Here is a 16,596-nt window from a genome sequence, read left to right as displayed (position 1 = left end):
GACGCTTGAACGCTTTGTAAATTTGGTGGTAATATAATTTCCGTTATCAACTTTTTTTTTCTCGAATTCAGTTATTGGAGCGGCAAGCCAGTGTGCCCTGGCCACTAGTCAGTTGGTGGCGTGTGCTCGAGTCGTTGGTCCAACCATCCAAAGTCCGGCCTGTCGAGAACAACTGGAGGCGGCTGCACGCGAAGTTGCTAAAGCCGTCGCTCACCTAGCGGAAGTGTGCAACGAAGCAACCGACAATCAACAGCTGCGTGGTGATCTGACAGCAGCGGCGAAGGATGTGTCCAAGTCGCTGACCGATCTGCTGGAACACATCAAGCTAAGTGCCCGCGAGAAAGCACGCCGCGTCGAAAACGAAAACCCTGTCGATAACGTTCTCGTCGCTACGGACATTCTCGTATCGTCGAGCGACCCGCAGGAGATGATACGGCAAGCGCAACAGCTCGGCAAGGCAACGGCACAGCTGATACAGAGCATTAAGGGCGAAGCTGAAAGCCAACACGATTCGAACATGCAGCGTAAGCTGTTGGAAGCGGCCAAGCAGCTGGCGGACGCAACTGCACGCATGGTGGAAGCGGCTCGACTGTGTGCCGGCAACCCACACGATTCCACCCATCAGGAAACGTTGCGTGCGGCGGCCGAGGAATTGCGTGTTATCACGACATCGACGGCAAATACGCCCGCGATAAAGCGACAGCTGATTGGTCGACTGGAACAGTGTGCCAAACAGGCGGCATCTTCTGCCACACAGTGTATAACAGCCGCTCAGAACTCGCTCATCCATAGCAATGACGTGCAGACGAAGGAGATCCTGCTGCAGGACTGTCAGGCGGTGGCAGATCAGATACCACGCCTGGTGGCAGGTGTGAAGAACACACTTTCCCGACCAGACGATCCCAACGCTCAGCTGGGTTTGATCGATGCGGCCGAGATGTTCCTCGAACCGGGTGCTCAGATGGCTAGCTCGGCTCGGGAACTGCAGCCGACGGTGATGGATCAGGCAGCATCGCAGCAACTGGGCCGTTGTGCGGTGAATTTGACACACGCGATCCACGATCTTCGATTGGCGGCACACCGTGCTCGAGAAGCGTGCGGCGGTAATGAACTGGATGCAGCGCTAGAAGCGGTCCGCAATCTTCGCAACGTATTGAGTGACACGCGCCGTGCGGCGCAGGAAGGTAGCTTACGACCTTTGCCAGGTGAAACGGCCGACAGTTGCTTCAAGCAGCTTGCTGCAGCTAGCAACTCCGTTGACGTTTCGATGCATCAGCTAATGAGCGCTGCTCAGCAGGGTAATCGCACGTACGCGGGTGTGGCAGGTCGCGATACCGCCCTCGCCCTTGGCGACTATACCAAGAGCGTACGTGGAGTGCTCGTTACAACGAAGAATCCTGCTGTGGTTGATTGCGCGGATGAGGTTATTGTGGATTCGCTTCGCGTGATTGAGGAAGCGCAGCGTACGCTGCAAAACCTGGACAACCAGGAAGCATTGCTGATTGCCATCAAGCGCACGAAGCACTCTCTTGGTCGTACGATAGATTGTTTGCCAGGCGTGAAAGATATAAACGAAGCGTTCGAGACGGTCACTGATTTGCGTAGCATCCTTGACACCGGTGAGTATCCACCGTCGGATCGACCATATGGACAGCTGCAGAACGAGCTAAAATCGGCCGCAGATCTGCTGAACGTAGCCGGTGGGCAAGTTGCGCAATCGTACGATAGCTCAATCAAACTGGCCGGCACTAGTCAAGAGTTTTGCCACGCGTACAAAGAACTGCTCACGGTGACTCTCGAAATGGCTGGCCAGACAGCAGAAGATCGTGCACGCGAGGAGATCGTTAACTCGCTTCGTGGTGTATCGAACCAGTCGATCAGTCTACTGGGTACGGCTCGCTATGTGGCGGGTGATCCAGATCGTCCGAATGCGAAAAATGAGCTCTCATCCGCAGCGCGTCTAGTGACGGAGAGTATTAACCGGCTGGTGGACGTCTGTACGCAGGCTGCTCCAGGTCAGAAGGAGTGTGATGGTGCGATTCGAAGCATTGAATCACTGCGGCCGTTGCTTGAGTCTCCACAGGAATCGTTGACCGATCAGGGATACTTCGATTGTCTCGATACTGTGCTGGAAAAATCACGCACACTCGGCGAAGGCATGACGGGTATAGCGAATAATGCCAAAAACTCCAAACATGTCGAGTTTGGCCATTCGGTAAATTCAGTATCGGAATCGATTCGTGGACTGATTGAGTCTGCCGCCCAGGCAGCCTACCTCGTGGGAGTATCCAATCCGACCAGCGTTGGAGGACGCCCGGGTATCGTTGATCAGGCACAGTACGCCCGAGCTGCACAAGCTATCCGCCAGAGCTGCGACATTCTACGCGGACAGGCATCTTCCCAGCCGCAGGTTCTATCGGCGGCAACTGTCATTGCCAAACACACGTCGGCACTATGTAATGCGTGCCGTAACGCGAGCTCAACGACTACAAACCCTGTTGCTAAGCGGCACTTTGTCCAGGCAGCAAAAGAAGTTGCCAATTCCACGGCGGCACTTGTGCGAGAAATCAAAGCACTCGATCAGGATTACAGCCCGGCTTCGCGGCAACGCTGTGCGGCTGCCACGGAACCACTGCTGGATGCAGTGTCGTCGCTCTGTCACTTTGCGTCGTCACCGGAATTCATCTCGATCCCAGCTCGTATATCAACCGAGGGCCGTAAAGCGCAGGAACCGATCCTGACGGCCGGTCGAGGCATTCTCGACGGTGCGGTGGATATGGTTCGCACGGCGAAGGTGCTCGCGCTGACACCTACGGATCCACCGGTATGGCAACAACTGGCTACGCATAGCCGTAACGTGTCGGACAGCATCAAACAGCTAGCGTCGAGCATTCGTGAGAAGGCTCCCGGACAGATGCAGTGCGATCAGGTGCTGGAGGTATTGAAGGATTGTTCGCGTGAGCTTAATTCGGCCGCTTTGGCGGTCGGTGTGGATGGATTACCGCAACGCAAGGATAGCAACCTGCAGGGTTTCACCAACCAGTCGCTGAATGCAGCATCCGAGCTGATCGATCGTCTGGAGCCGGTAAAATCGTCTGCGAAGAAGAATGCCGAAAGTCTTGGCCATGCGGTAAATCAGATTGCGAAACACATTGTACCGCTGACAAATGGTGTGATCGGAGCATGTTCACAGCTCGTACATTCTGGCCAGCAAACGGTATTGATCAATCAGGTAAAATCGGTTGTGGAATGTTGCGCCCAGCTAGTGCAGACGGCTAAGCAAGCCGGTGGCAATCCACGTGCTGCCCATTTCCATCCGGAATTGGACGAGGCGGTCGAGTCCACGCGGGAAGCGATCCAAGAGCTGAACGCAACGGTCGAACGTCTCTCTACCGAAAACGGTGTAGTGACCGGTTTGATGGAACAAATCTCCCGTTCAATGTCACGCATCTCCGACAAGCGTCAATCGTTCCTGGGAGCGTCTCTCAACGATACCTACGTCGACTATCAAACGCGCATGGTGCAGAGCGCAAAGGAAATTGCCCGTTACGCGAATGAGATCAACGCTAAAGCCGCTATCGATCCGTCGAAGCTGGCTCAACTGTGCGTGGAAATGACGCATCATTATACGCAGCTGGCACAGGATGCTATCGGAGCGTCTGCGCTTACCACCTCACCGGATGTTGCCATTCGCATTCGTAACACTGTGCAGGATCTTGGGCGGTCGGTGAACGTACTGATCCAATCGACGACCGGCATTCGGAAGGACGACAGTAGCGGTTTGGTGGAAATCTCTCGAGGCGCTCGTGATGTTTCGGAAAAGGTTGCTCAGGTATTGGCGGCGCTCCAGGCTGGATCACGGGGTACACAGGCATGCATCAACGCTTCTAGTACGGTGTCCGCCATCATCAGCGATCTAGATACGACGATCATGTTCGCTACGGCCGGTACACTCCAGTCCAGTGATGAGGACGGCAAATTCTCCGATCATCGCGAGCACATCCTCAAAACGGCAAAGGCATTGGTTGAGGACACTAAGATACTGGTCGCTGGTGCGGCCGGAACGCAAGATCAACTAGCAGCTGCTGCACAGAATGCAGTTACAACTATTTGTAAGTTAAACCGAAGATAAACATCCTTCAATGTTCCACATTGCTCACCGTGTGTTCCTATTCGTTTCAGTGCATTTGGCCGATGCCGTGAAGCATGGGGCCGCCTCACTCGGTTCCGGTCAGCCCGACTCGCAAGTGATGGTCATTAACGCGGTCAAAGACGTAGCCGCAGCACTCGGTGAGCTTATAAACGCTACTAAACTCGCCTCCGGCAAGCCAATTAACGATCCAGCTATGAATGATTTGAAAGATAGCGCTAAGGTATGTTCGTTTTTTGTTTAGTTTGTTGGTGTTCTTTTGTATTTTAATTTCCCGCTTCCAGTTCTGTGCCATTTCTTTTGATACCCCCCCCCCCCCCCCCCCCCAACCTTACTTTCCAAAATCAAACTCCTTTCAATCGTTGCCTGTACGTGTCCTGCACGCTGTTTGCTTGGTACGGAATGTTTGAGCGGTCAAAACATATTACCGCGTGCACGTGCGTACCGGCATTACCATTTGTCTGGTGTGTTTGTCACGACCTTTTCAGCACTTGGCACTTGCATCTGCATTGTGTCGTTAAAGCGCCCGTAATTAACCGCTAACAACGGGCAGCGAAGATATCGTCTTAAACTTCAAGACGAAAATTGTAGCTTGCTGCAGTTCAAATGCTAAAACCAAATGTTGTATATACAATCATGATAACTATTACCTATTACAAAGTGCCAGTAAAATATGCTATTATCGTACTAAACCTTACCGAATATCAACCTGCAAGTTGCTTCTATGTTTCTAAACCCAACTTAACACGCGCTTCGCGCAAAATGCACATTCCAATCTTAAAGCACTTGCCAACAACAAAATGCAATAATACACAAAGACAAACACCCTCCTTCCACATGGTACCGAATTAATAGTCACACTAGTACCATTTCATATCCTTTCTGACATGCATAGCCTCACTCCAATATGTTTCCAATGTGAAACGACATCGACAGCCGTGTTAATTAGCATAATCAAGAAGAATGACTTCCCGGAATGTTCACTATATTGAAGCACATCTTTCGCCGTGTTCGCGTTTGCCTTCTGTTTTGTGGAGAGTATAAGAGAAGGATGGTGGTGTCTTGTTCACTTCGTGTACTGAAATTTGTTTTCTTCGGTGGTGCATGCTAGCAGGACGTACTCGTTAAAGCTTTCATTCTTTCCCTCCTATCCGTACGTTGTGAAACTGTTTTCTCTTCGCTTTTGGAAACAAAACTATGGAATGCTGTGTGTGTGGTACTCGTCTATAAGTAAGACTCACAAACGGGATTTTCGAGATGGTCACCTTATATTGACGGGGGGGTGGGAATGTAGTTCGCCAGCGACAAAGCTCGTCGTGTTGTTGCATGAGATTGGGGAATGCATTGGATCTTTCGTGCTCTCTGTACCGTTTTCTATGTCGTTGTTTTCGTTATTTGTAGGGTGTTCGAAGCAGGGCTTTTGTTCGAATTGGTCTAACACCTTTCCCAACCGATCGTAATCGTGGCTAACAGCATCCTTAAAGATTCTGCTCGAATCGTACGTAGTTATCGTAGCTATCGAACCAACAGCAAAAGTGCGTGGTGTAGTGGTGATATCTATTACTCAATCAATTGTAAGCTTCGTAAGTAACAACACTGATCGCAGAGACGATCGTGTTAATGTATTGGAACGCAATAATCGCTCGCTCGATCCTTGGTGTGTAAATGGAAACTGTGGTTCGTTGAATTATGACGGTTGAGGGACGTAACACTTTGGGAAAAATTCGCTCTAATAACGCGGATGCGATTGAGATCGATGAGATATTCAATCCACCCTATCCTATCTTCCCAACTAAATCTCACAAACTCTCTCTCAAACCATTAGTCCCTTTATAGGCAATACATTCAACACACATTTATTAGCTGATTCTTTTATTGTTTTCCCCTTTTGCCCCCTTTTTGCCTCTTTCTATCCTCCCGTTCCCTGGGTTCCATGCGTCCTTCATCGTTTTCATTTTCACAGATGATACGGGAGCTGTGCCTTACCGAGACGAGCACATCTGTTCTAGCCGGCCATCGTCCGGAAGGTGTTGGCCACCAGTACATTTACACACATCAACAGCAAACACACACTACCACTGCCCACGCGAGCTCTTACTGTTCGTCCTAATTAACAAACACGCACTGCTTCCAGTGTTTGGTGTCGCTCGTCGTTGTATTCGGCGGAATGGTTATAAATGTGGTATACGTGTCAAAGATGGCGACTTCCTCTCGCTTGCATCCGGATCGTGTATGCTTTTGTGCATTTTAGTAGCTAAGAAAATTCCGAGCAAAAGTGGCACATCTTTCCAAGCATCTTCCACTTAAGCCACAGAGCGTTAAACATCACCACCTCCATTCTACTATTCGTCCTGTATTTTTCTTTCTTTTCAACCATCACACCGCTACACTGTGCCGCTGAACCTTCCTGTTTCTTTCAAAACTTTTTCGAAACAAAATTGAATCGCCACTAACGCGTAACGTTCCGGAGCAGATCGTACCGGAAATTGGTTGTAGTGCCGCCTGCTGGTGGCTTTCCGATCAGGAGGAGGAACTGCTTCGTCTTCTGTCCACTGTGCCGACATTGTTCGATGGAGTGTTTTGATATCATTCGTCATTAGGATCATGCGTTAGATCTCCTGAGCATTCAATCATTCTACTCCTTATTTATGTTATTGTGTCCCTATCGATAAGCTACAACCAGTATATCCTTTGTTTGTCACGTCTGATGTGCAAGAATAAATGTATGTTTGTGTATCCAAACGATATGGAATCACTTGCTTAACGTTATTGTTCTCACCTGATTGCTTGAATCACAACCACAATCCGCCCTCCGTAAAAATGAGATGATCTGTATCGATTTGGCACTGATCTTCAACTCCGGCCTTTTGTTTCCTGGTTGCGCGTATAATCTCTATGGCGTGGTTACTAATATTCTCTCGTGTCGTGTGCAACGAATATGCGGGAAAATTGACAGCTCTGGCACAGTTCCGGCTCGAAAAGAGGGGTAACAAACGAACAGTGAAGAATAACTGTAGGTAAAAAGTACATTCATTTCTTGATTATGCTCCCACGGCTGCCGTCCTAATAAAAAAAAAACCGAAACATGACATCCCCTACGGCTTACGAGAGATGGAGTATTTTGAATCCAGTACCGTCCTTTGCAATTAAGCCAAACAGTCTTAATCGCCATGATGTTAGTTACATACATAGATCCATAACAGTTGTATCAAAATATTTCATACTCTCGCGCTTGTTTAGAAAGTCAGTTAACCCTCGCCGTGTTTGCTTCCTGTCTAACATCCCACGTTCCTGTTCCGTCCTCAACACGTGGTCAGCATTTAATTAACGTTTTGTTTTCTTGTTTCCTGCCCCGCCACAATCTTAGGTTATGGTGATGAATGTCACCTCGCTGCTTAAGACGGTAAAGGCCGTCGAGGACGAACACACGCGCGGTACACGCGCCATGGAAGCTACGGTGGATGCCATCTCGCAGGAGCTACGTTCGATGCAGTTCGCACCGGAAATGATGCGATCGAGCATGCAGCAACTGTCCCGACCGGAGGATCTAATAAGCGTCACCAAGCACGTAACGGCGGCCACTGCGAAGGCAGTGGCGGCTGGTGCTTCGAATCTGCAGTCGGACATTGCTGCCGCTGCCAACCTTGGCCGGAAGACCATCTCCGATATGCTGAGCGTATGCAAATCCGTCGCCTGGTCGTGTGCGGAAACGCCAGATCTGCGGCAGCGTACGCTCGATGCTGGTTCTGCGGTGGCCATCGCCTACCGGGATTTGTTGGAAGGTATACTGAACCACTGTACGGCGGACGAGAGGATGCAACTGTCGCGACGTGTTGCGATGTGCGTGACGGATTTGGTCGGTATGGCACAGTTGCTGAAGGGATCCGATTGGGTCGATCCGGACGATCCGACGGTGATTGCCGAGAACGAGCTGTTGGGTGCGGCCGCATCGATCGAAGCTGCTGCTAAGAAGTTGGCCAACTTGCGACCTCGTCGGCAAGAAGTGAAGGTAAGGATAGGTTGCACGTATTGCAAACTACTTCTATCCCTTTATCCTCTCAGTGCGACGCGAGATTGCTTCTTCCAAACTCGTCTAACCATATCTCTCTCTACTTCTCTAACCGGGCGTTGGTGTTGGTGGGATAGTTTCGGTGAGATATGTTTGATATTCTTGGTTGTTAAGATTTCAATTATCACCCAGGAATCAAACATATTATTACCGTGACTATCGTTGGTCATCGGAAATCGGAAACACACGCAACAAAACCCATTGAACCACAATGAGCAAACATGATGCTGTTCAGTACAGTGTAAATAAGTGCGATGTCGTGTCGGTGATAAATTATTCTTTTTGTTGTAAAGTTGAATGTTATTGTTATCTTTTATATTTCTTTGATTTGATTCGATTTTACACTTCGTATGGAGTGTAGTTTACTTTTTATGTTTGCCTTTTAGTTTTGTTGCAATTTTTTGTTCCGTTTTTCGGTATCAATTAAATCTCTTTATTGTTACTATATGTTTTTGTACAAGCTGTTTTTATGCCTTTTTTATTTTCTCATTGTATCATATTATTTTCTTTATGATAATTCTAAATAATTATTACGTACTAACATTGCACTATTCTGCTGTTAAATGTTAAAATTTTACTCCACTTTTCACTTGTAGGAAGCGGACGAGAATCTTAACTTTGACGAAATGATCCTGGAAGCGGCAAAGAGTATAATGGCAGCTTCTTCGTCACTCGTACGTGCAGCAAACGCTGCCCAGCGTGAGCTAATCGATCAGGGTAAGGTGGCGAAACGTCCGCTCACCTCCTCGGACGATGGTCAATGGTCGGAGGGACTAATATCAGCCGCTCGGCTCGTAGCCGCTGCCACGCATAGCCTCGTTGAGGCGGCACAAAACCTCGTGCAGGGTGTCGGCACTGAAGAGATGCTCATCTCTTCCGCGAAACAGGTGGCCAGCTCGACAGCGCAGCTGCTAATTGCCTGCAAGGTAAAGTCGGATCCCAACTCGGAAACTGGACGGCGTCTGCAAGCGGCCGGTAATGCGGTCATCAAGTCCACCGACAAACTGGTGGAGGCGGCTCAACAGGCGATCGAGGGCGAAGAAGAGCATACGCTGCGTCTGAACCGCAACATGGTGGACGGTATGGCGCAGGAAATTAATGCACGCTCGGAGATATTGATGCGCGAACGACAGCTCGAGGAAGCGAAGAACAAACTGATCGCTATCCGGCACGCAAAGTATCGGCAGAAGTTGGGCGGTGGTTTTACGACCGACGAGAGCGATGAGGGTGGCGTACCACCGCCACCATTCGCTGGATACGGACAGTCGACTTCACCGAAACCTCCGCCACAAACACTACCCAAACCGGGCACTTATTCGCCTTCTGCGCTCGGTGGTTCACCCGGCCAGGGCGCAAATACTATGCCCCGATTGGGACAGCACCCGGGATCACCTGCAAGTCCAAGCTTCCAGCGACCCGGGTCGGGCAATCAGCTCCTCACTGCGAATGCCGTCCCTAAGCCATACCAATCGGATGCCTTGAAATCGCCGTCTGCGTTGGTGTCGCCATCGATGCTGAATCGCACGTACGATATGACGCGTGTGGAGAATTCGAACCTGAGCGCCTCGAAATTCAATCGTACACAGTTCGATGCCGCAGTACAGGATCTGCAGAATAAGGTGCAACCGCTCAGTACGTTCCGATCGTCGCCAACACATCCGCATACGAATGGTGGTGGTGTTGCTGGCAGCTCGCCAGCTCCACAAACGTACGAAGGATTTACTAGCAGGTAAGCATGAAGAGATTCTTCAATCACTGAGAACACACATACAAATCGGTTGATGGGTGATCAATGCTGCGGGAAAGTCGCATCACGTGTCTTCAGCTTCATGCTCTTCTGCTCCTCCTTGTGTAATTTCTGTTGTACAATCTTCGAATGAGCATGAATTCTTCAGCAAGTCCTTCTTATGTAGGGGCCTTGTGGATCTGTAGTGTAATCCCACTGTACATTCCTCTCATTTTGTGCCACAACTAAAGCATGCGACTAAAGCAGTTGAGGAAGCTGGGTAAAACGTAGATGGTGATAGTAGTTTTTGGGAACTTTAATCGAATCATCGCAACTTATCGAAATGCTTTAACTGATGGAAATGTCTGTATAAAGCCCTTTAATACAATTCATTGCTATTTCACAGAAGGGTTCGATCAATTACTGGTACAATTGTCTGCTTTCCTTGGGGTTGTGGAAATAGACGAGTTTGTTTTTTGTTATGGTAAATTTTAGATAAATTGTTAACTCTATAAAAAATTAATTTGTTATGAGGGTTCAGATAAATATGTAACTCGCTATCGTTAGTGAAAAGCGACTAATTAAGTTAAACTCCTAATATTGTCACACCTAGTAGCGTTGCGGGAGGGATTTATTAGCAACACCATAATCACCATAGTACACCAGCATCCAGCCCTAACCACTAAAACATACCAATTGTTTTTTTTTCTTTCTCTCTCTCTCTCTTTCTGTTTCTTCTTTACACGCATCGCGTATGCAGATACGAAACCCGTGTCTTTCAGAATGCCAATAACACTAATCCGCAAAGCGCAAACCCGCTAACCACTGTGGAGCAGAAGTTCGCTAAACTTAACCTAGAAAACCACGACATGCAGCAGCAACAACAACAGCAGCAACGCCACCAGCAATCACAGCCACTAAGCCATGGTTACTATAACAATTCAGCAACAAGCCCTTCAGCACAAACAGCCACTAGTACTAGCAGCTTTGCCGCAAGTCCCGTCGCAAACGTTACTAACGCCCTGACTAGCTCACCGCAACAGCAACAGTTCCGTCAACAGCAGCAACAGCAGCAGCAGCAGCAACAACAACACTTCCTTCGCACCACCACCACCACCACTACCACCTCCAACAACAACAACAACAACACCAGTTCTGTGCCTTCCGTACCAACGATTAAAAATGGTAACGTTAGTCTCTTTGACAGTGGGGCACAAATGGGGGCCACTACTACAGTGAGAGGCAACCTAATAATGGAGGAAGGTCGCCACCAGCAACAGGTCATCCACACCAAAAAGGTCCAGATGACATCGTCCTCCTCCACCTCGACGACAATGAAGTCCAGTAGCGCTGGCGCAACCACGACGGAATGGAAGTAAGCTTTCTGTTTGCGTGTGTGTGTGTTCATGTGCAGCGTGCGCCGTGTGTAGTTCGTCCTTTTTTCGAAGCAAAAGCCGATAGTACTAATGAACTAGTTTAATGTATTTTCTTTCAACCGTGTCCCCGAGTAGTGTACGACACACCGATGGTGACAGGTTGATTTGTTGACTTTTAACTGTTTGTAACATTTAAGTAAGTAGGATGTGTGTCCTGTGTGCGCGCTATGTTTTGTCGTGTAGGGGACGACAGTTTTGTAATAATTCTTCCCGAATAGTTTTCAATAACGCCACCCAAGTGCCACGTATTTGATGTTTGTAAAGCGAAACATGAACGATGAACTAAATCCTAAACCTAGTAGGCCGTAACAGAGTGAAAGAGTTTAATATATTAATTCGAAATGTTAGTATATAGGGTATACATATGTAGATGTAACTAACAGCGCACGTAGAAGGTTTATGGTAGGTACGCGGAAAAGGGATTTAAAGCAGAACAAAGAAGGAAAGTATTCAACGTGTACGCTCACTATTGTGCCTCGTAGTATGCTACGATTTGCCTTCCAAAACGTTGTGTGAATGGTGGCGAAAGGAAGAACAAAGAAACACAAAACAAAGCATCCAATGCCTTCGTAATTTTTTTACCGCTAATATATAGTAAATAGTAACGCTTTTTAACGTACCCATTTCAAAACTCAAAAAACAGTTACGACTGATGACTGTATATGCCAACGATTGCCAAAAGAACAGAAACGGAACTTTTCCATTTTTCGCCTTAAATTGATGCCGCACACTTTGCACACAAATATGCAATGAATATACATAGTTGCTGCGATCGGAAGTGCCATTTTGTGTAACTATTACTACTACTACTATTACTAATTCTACTACTTCTATTACTTACTATTACTAGCGCTAGTTCTACCGTGGATCTTAAATGCCACGCGAACTTAATACGATTCGAAGATTTAGAACGAATAGTGAGTGGAATTTAGCTCCACTTAGAAACAAAAGCAACAAAAAAAAGGACACATGGTTATACTAAAATAGGCAAATGAAAAGCGTTAAGCACATCATGGATTAAACCATCGGTAGGAATGGATTGGAAGTTTTAATTATATCGTGAGAGCGGTTTGTTTTTTATCTTTGTTTTCTTTGTGTGCGGTACAACAAAAGTATAATTTAGCAAAAGAGAAGTAGAACAGATTTGTAGTTACGTACGATTGCTATTATTTGTATGTGTTTTGAATTAACCAAACAACACAGGATGCAAACTTTACTTAACTAATTTGCAACAACAACACCACAGGACAAAAAATAACCTACGTGCTTCAAATAGTCAGCTAGTATTAGGGTGTACTTTTACCGTACAAATATCGATTTCAAATCGTTGGCTCGTTTTTTAATGTCTCTAAACGTAGAGGAGTTTTTTTTTAAGTAAAAATGATCTATCACTTTCTTTTAACGCGTTTTGTTCTCTCGTTTCTGCAAAATCCGGTTTAACTACCTTAAGAGCAGAATAGAATGGCCGAGCATAAGAAAAAAAACGGAAAAATAAAGAAACCATGAAAGAAAATTAAATTTAACACCCAACAAGTATGTGTAATTCATTTTCTGTTTTTTTTTGTTTATTTGAAAGAACATTTTTATTCTGTTCATTTTTATTTTTTTTTAATTTTTTTTCTGAATTTTTAATTCATGCGAGAAAAATGTATGCTGTGGAACACATTATCGATAATAATGCGAGTAAGTAGAACGAAAAATACAGTATCGTTCGTATCTTTATTTGATTTTTCAACACCAAGAGAGCATCCAATGCAGGAGGTAACACTCACTGCTCCCATCTAGCCGTCATATTAGTATGAGTGATCGGTAGAAAAATTTCAACAAGAGAGCATCCCACCAAGGAGGTAGTTCTTCATTGAAATATTTCATTAGCTATTGCAAGAAAATATTTCATTAGGTACCTTTTTCAAGGAAATATTTCAAATTTATTCTTTTAATTTGTGTAGCATTTTCACCGGGGTGTAAAGTGACAGATGATGCCAGATCGCATGGTATGGATATACCACCTCCTTTGTTGGATCCTCTCCTGTTACTCAAAATGTTAAAACCGGTCATTTTCTGCGACAAATTTCTCAGCACTTGTGGCCAATTTCTTGAATCAAAACAACACGCTACGAAACATGATTTCTAAATGTTGGAAATGTAAACAAACGGTTTGTAAAGTTTATTTCCATAGTAATTATTTTAGATACATAAAAATAAAGCAAAATCTGTATAATTTTCAAGAAATCACTGTGATACGATCGTTTAACATAACGTCCTTTTTTATGTTTCTATTTTCTTTTTTAACAGAATTTAGGGGAGTGTGGGAGTTCACCAAACTATTACGTAAATAACAGAGGTAGCGGGACGCTTCCAGCATTACGATTTCTTACGGTAGGGAGGGAGTGGGTCAAAAATTCACAATTTTTGCGTTAGGTAATAGTCGAATCATCCCTAATATAAAATGTATGCTCAGTTTCTTTCTTTTTATCCTCGCGTATCATATTGCTTTACGTGGCGCTTAACCGATGCGAAACAAGTTACAAAACGATAACGTCACACGTTCGAAGAATGTAGAAGCAGGGAAAAATCTCTTCAATTAAGCTGAACACGTATGTTAACTGGTTTTAAAATTATATAAAAGTAAGTGTATATGTAAGCACTTAAAATCGCTACGTGTGCTTGCTCTCTCACTAAAACGTTACCCCCTTTTGGACAGGTTTTTTGTTATCCCAACGTTCCTAATTAAGTACAACTATCTCACTCAGTTTATATCTTAAACAGAAAATATGAAATACGCGATTAAATTTATCGTAAAGATGACAGCCATGTGTTTTGATTGTTTTGTCCGCGTTGCAAATACGTTGGCTTTAGAGCGCGATGAAATCTTGTCTGTTTCGTACCGATGGGTAGTATCTTGGGATGCTACTTCTGTACAGATAAAAATGCACTTCCACTATCTAATTCGTTCGTTCAAGTCTTTTACGCTCCATTATGCTCCTATAAATACATAAACGGTCCGCCACAAACCGATTTCCGGTACCGTGCCGTTGTGTGATCTCGTTAAGTACGACTGTCTTTTCGTTTGATACGTTTTCTCAACGGTTTAATTGCCGGAATTGCCGGTCACCTGTGGAATTATTTCGCTGAATCCCTGTATGCGATCGCCGTCCACTTATCCAGTGTGTGGTTCGATAACAAATTCGATTGCAAAATAAAAGAAGTTTAGAAAACCGTTCTACTGTTGCCAATACTACGTGCTGGAAGACTGTTGGTGCGTGTAGTTGGACTATCTCGTGCCTGAAAAACGGAAAAAATACGTAAAATTTATTCTTTATGATGTGTTTTTGATTTAGATTTACATTATTTATAATCGCATAGTTCAATTTGTTAATTTACGAAATTGTTTACCGGTCATTAAACCGACACTTTCAAATTTCATATTCGAAAAACCGTTTCAAAAACCGCTTCGAACAAACAACGCGCCATCTTCGAAACGACGTTTCGATTGCGTTCCAGCCAGCGCGTTTATATAAACCAGCGTTCGTTTCTAGCCCGCCTCAATCGAGCTGTCAGACGGCAATACCTTCACAGAACGCGATCGAACACGTTGTTTCGCTCCAGGTCTTTTATTCGTGGTTATTTCTGTTCGTGTTATATAGTGTAAACGGTTTTCACGCGCCTCACTCACAATGTTCTGGGGTAAGTAAATTAGCATTAGGATTTCCCTAGAAATACATGAAAAAGCTGCTACCGGCATACCATACACAATGGCTGTGAATGTGACTGCGTGTGTGTGCGTGTGTTGGCAGCATCTTTTCTTGCAATCCGGTATTCATAGAATCAATGCGTCTCGAAAACACGCCAAAACCACATGGTCGATTAACAATGTCTTGTATCTGCTTTTTATTCACCCTGCAGGACTCATTCTTAAGCCAGGGAAGAAATATTCCAAAGTGGTGGAGCAAGACTTCCACCTTACGCACGCTGCCCTCGACCTCACGGACAGCAGCGAAAATGTGCAGGTTATGCTAACAACGGAAAACATCACCTATTTGCTGTGCACATTGAACAAAGCGATTCCTCAGGTTGTGCTGGACCAGGAGTTCGCAACCGGAGACGAGATCAGTTTCGCCACCAAGGGCCAGGGAGTGGTCCATCTCACCGGGAACGTGCTTCCGGATGGTATGGACGACATGGACGATGAGGAAGATGAGATGGAGGATGAGGAAGAGGAGGAGATGATGGCTGCAAACGGCAAACCGCGCAGCGCGAAGCAGGCGGCCCAGGTAAAGGTGGCTAAAAAGATAGCGGCCGGCGAGGTGTCCGACGAATCGGACGAGGATGACGCCACATTCACGGAATCCATGCTCGACGACAGCGCAGCGAACGGCGTAGATGATGAGGATGACGACGATGACGACGATGAGGAGGATGATGGCCAAAGTGACGATGATGACGACGACGAGGACGAAGACGGCGGCGAGGAAGAGGACGAGGAGGATGATGATGATGATGAGGAGGAGGACGACGAGGACGAGGAAGAGGAGGAAGATGAACACCCGAAGGCCAAGCAAGCCAAGCTAAGCAACGACGCCAAGGCAGTAAACGGAAACGCTAAAAGCGCGAAGGAAGCTCCCAAGAAGCCGGAACAGCAGCAGGAGCAGAAGAAAGGTGGCATGCGTACGCTAGCGGATGGGCTTATGGTCGAAGACATCAAGGTGGGCACTGGACCTGAGGCCAAACCGGGAAAGAAGATAGCGGTTTATTATGAAGGGCGCCTTAAGGCTAACAACAAGGTTTTCGACAGCACCAGCAAGGGTCCGGGGCTAAAGTTCAGCCTGGGACGAGGAGAGGTCATCAAAGGGTGGGACTTGGGCGTAGCAGGCATGAAGGTGGGAGGAAAGCGACGCCTCGTCATTCCCCACAAACTGGCTTACGGGGCAAAGGGCAGCCCACCGGTAATACCGCCGTGCAGCACCCTAGTGTTTGAGGTAGAACTCAAAAAGGTGTTCTAGAGAGGCGCGGGTAAATGTTAAGGAATTCCAATCATATTCATAATAAAGATTAAAATCTAACACCGGTACAAAATTGATTTCCTAACCTCAATTCAGAGAAACAGATCCAGATGGGTGAGTAGGTATAGGTATTATTGTCCGCTATTTTCCACACGCTTCCAGCAGTGAAGTAAGAGCAGCCATAACACACGGCTTTTTGGCAATGTTGAAAA

At 46.6% G+C, this 16,596-nt stretch overlaps 3 protein-coding genes across 15 annotated transcripts in view; 2 read left to right on the top strand and 1 right to left on the bottom strand.

Annotated features, from left to right (window-relative positions):
• Nucleotides 1–12,914, top strand: part of LOC125767795 (talin-2) — a 58,947-nt gene extending 46,033 nt beyond the window's left edge. For 10 of the 13 annotated variants that reach the window (XM_049434691.1, XM_049434690.1, XM_049434698.1 and 7 more), the window contains 5 exons: nt 72–4,112; nt 4,183–4,373; nt 7,518–8,159; nt 8,816–9,948; nt 10,706–12,914. In XM_049434691.1, the coding sequence (XP_049290648.1) occupies nt 72–4,112; nt 4,183–4,373; nt 7,518–8,159; nt 8,816–9,948; nt 10,706–11,324 (6,626 nt within the window). In that variant the 3' untranslated portion in view covers nt 11,325–12,914. The other 3 variants (XM_049434700.1, XM_049434702.1, XM_049434703.1) reach the window with 3 other exon arrangements.
• A 594-nt stretch (nt 12,915–13,508) lies between these two features.
• Nucleotides 13,509–16,596, bottom strand: part of LOC125767799 (protein melted) — a 32,107-nt gene continuing 29,019 nt past the window's right edge. Inside the window, exon 8 of the mRNA XM_049434708.1 lies at nt 13,509–14,666. Coding sequence (XP_049290665.1) covers nt 14,592–14,666 — 75 coding nt within the window. The 3' untranslated portion in view covers nt 13,509–14,591. The remainder of the gene's footprint in view (nt 14,667–16,596) is intronic.
• Nucleotides 14,919–16,457, top strand: LOC125767819 (46 kDa FK506-binding nuclear protein). Its single transcript, XM_049434734.1, has 2 exons — nt 14,919–15,068; nt 15,288–16,457. Exons 1-2 carry the CDS (start codon nt 15,059–15,061, stop codon nt 16,382–16,384), a joined length of 1,107 nt encoding a protein of 368 aa, XP_049290691.1. The 5' UTR covers nt 14,919–15,058; the 3' UTR covers nt 16,385–16,457.

This window comes from Anopheles funestus, chromosome 3RL, assembly GCF_943734845.2.
Source record: "Anopheles funestus chromosome 3RL, idAnoFuneDA-416_04, whole genome shotgun sequence".
Classification (NCBI taxonomy): Eukaryota; Metazoa; Arthropoda; class Insecta; order Diptera; family Culicidae; genus Anopheles; species Anopheles funestus.
Note: the sequence above shows the minus strand (reverse complement) of the source record. Positions and strands in the feature narration are given on the sequence as shown.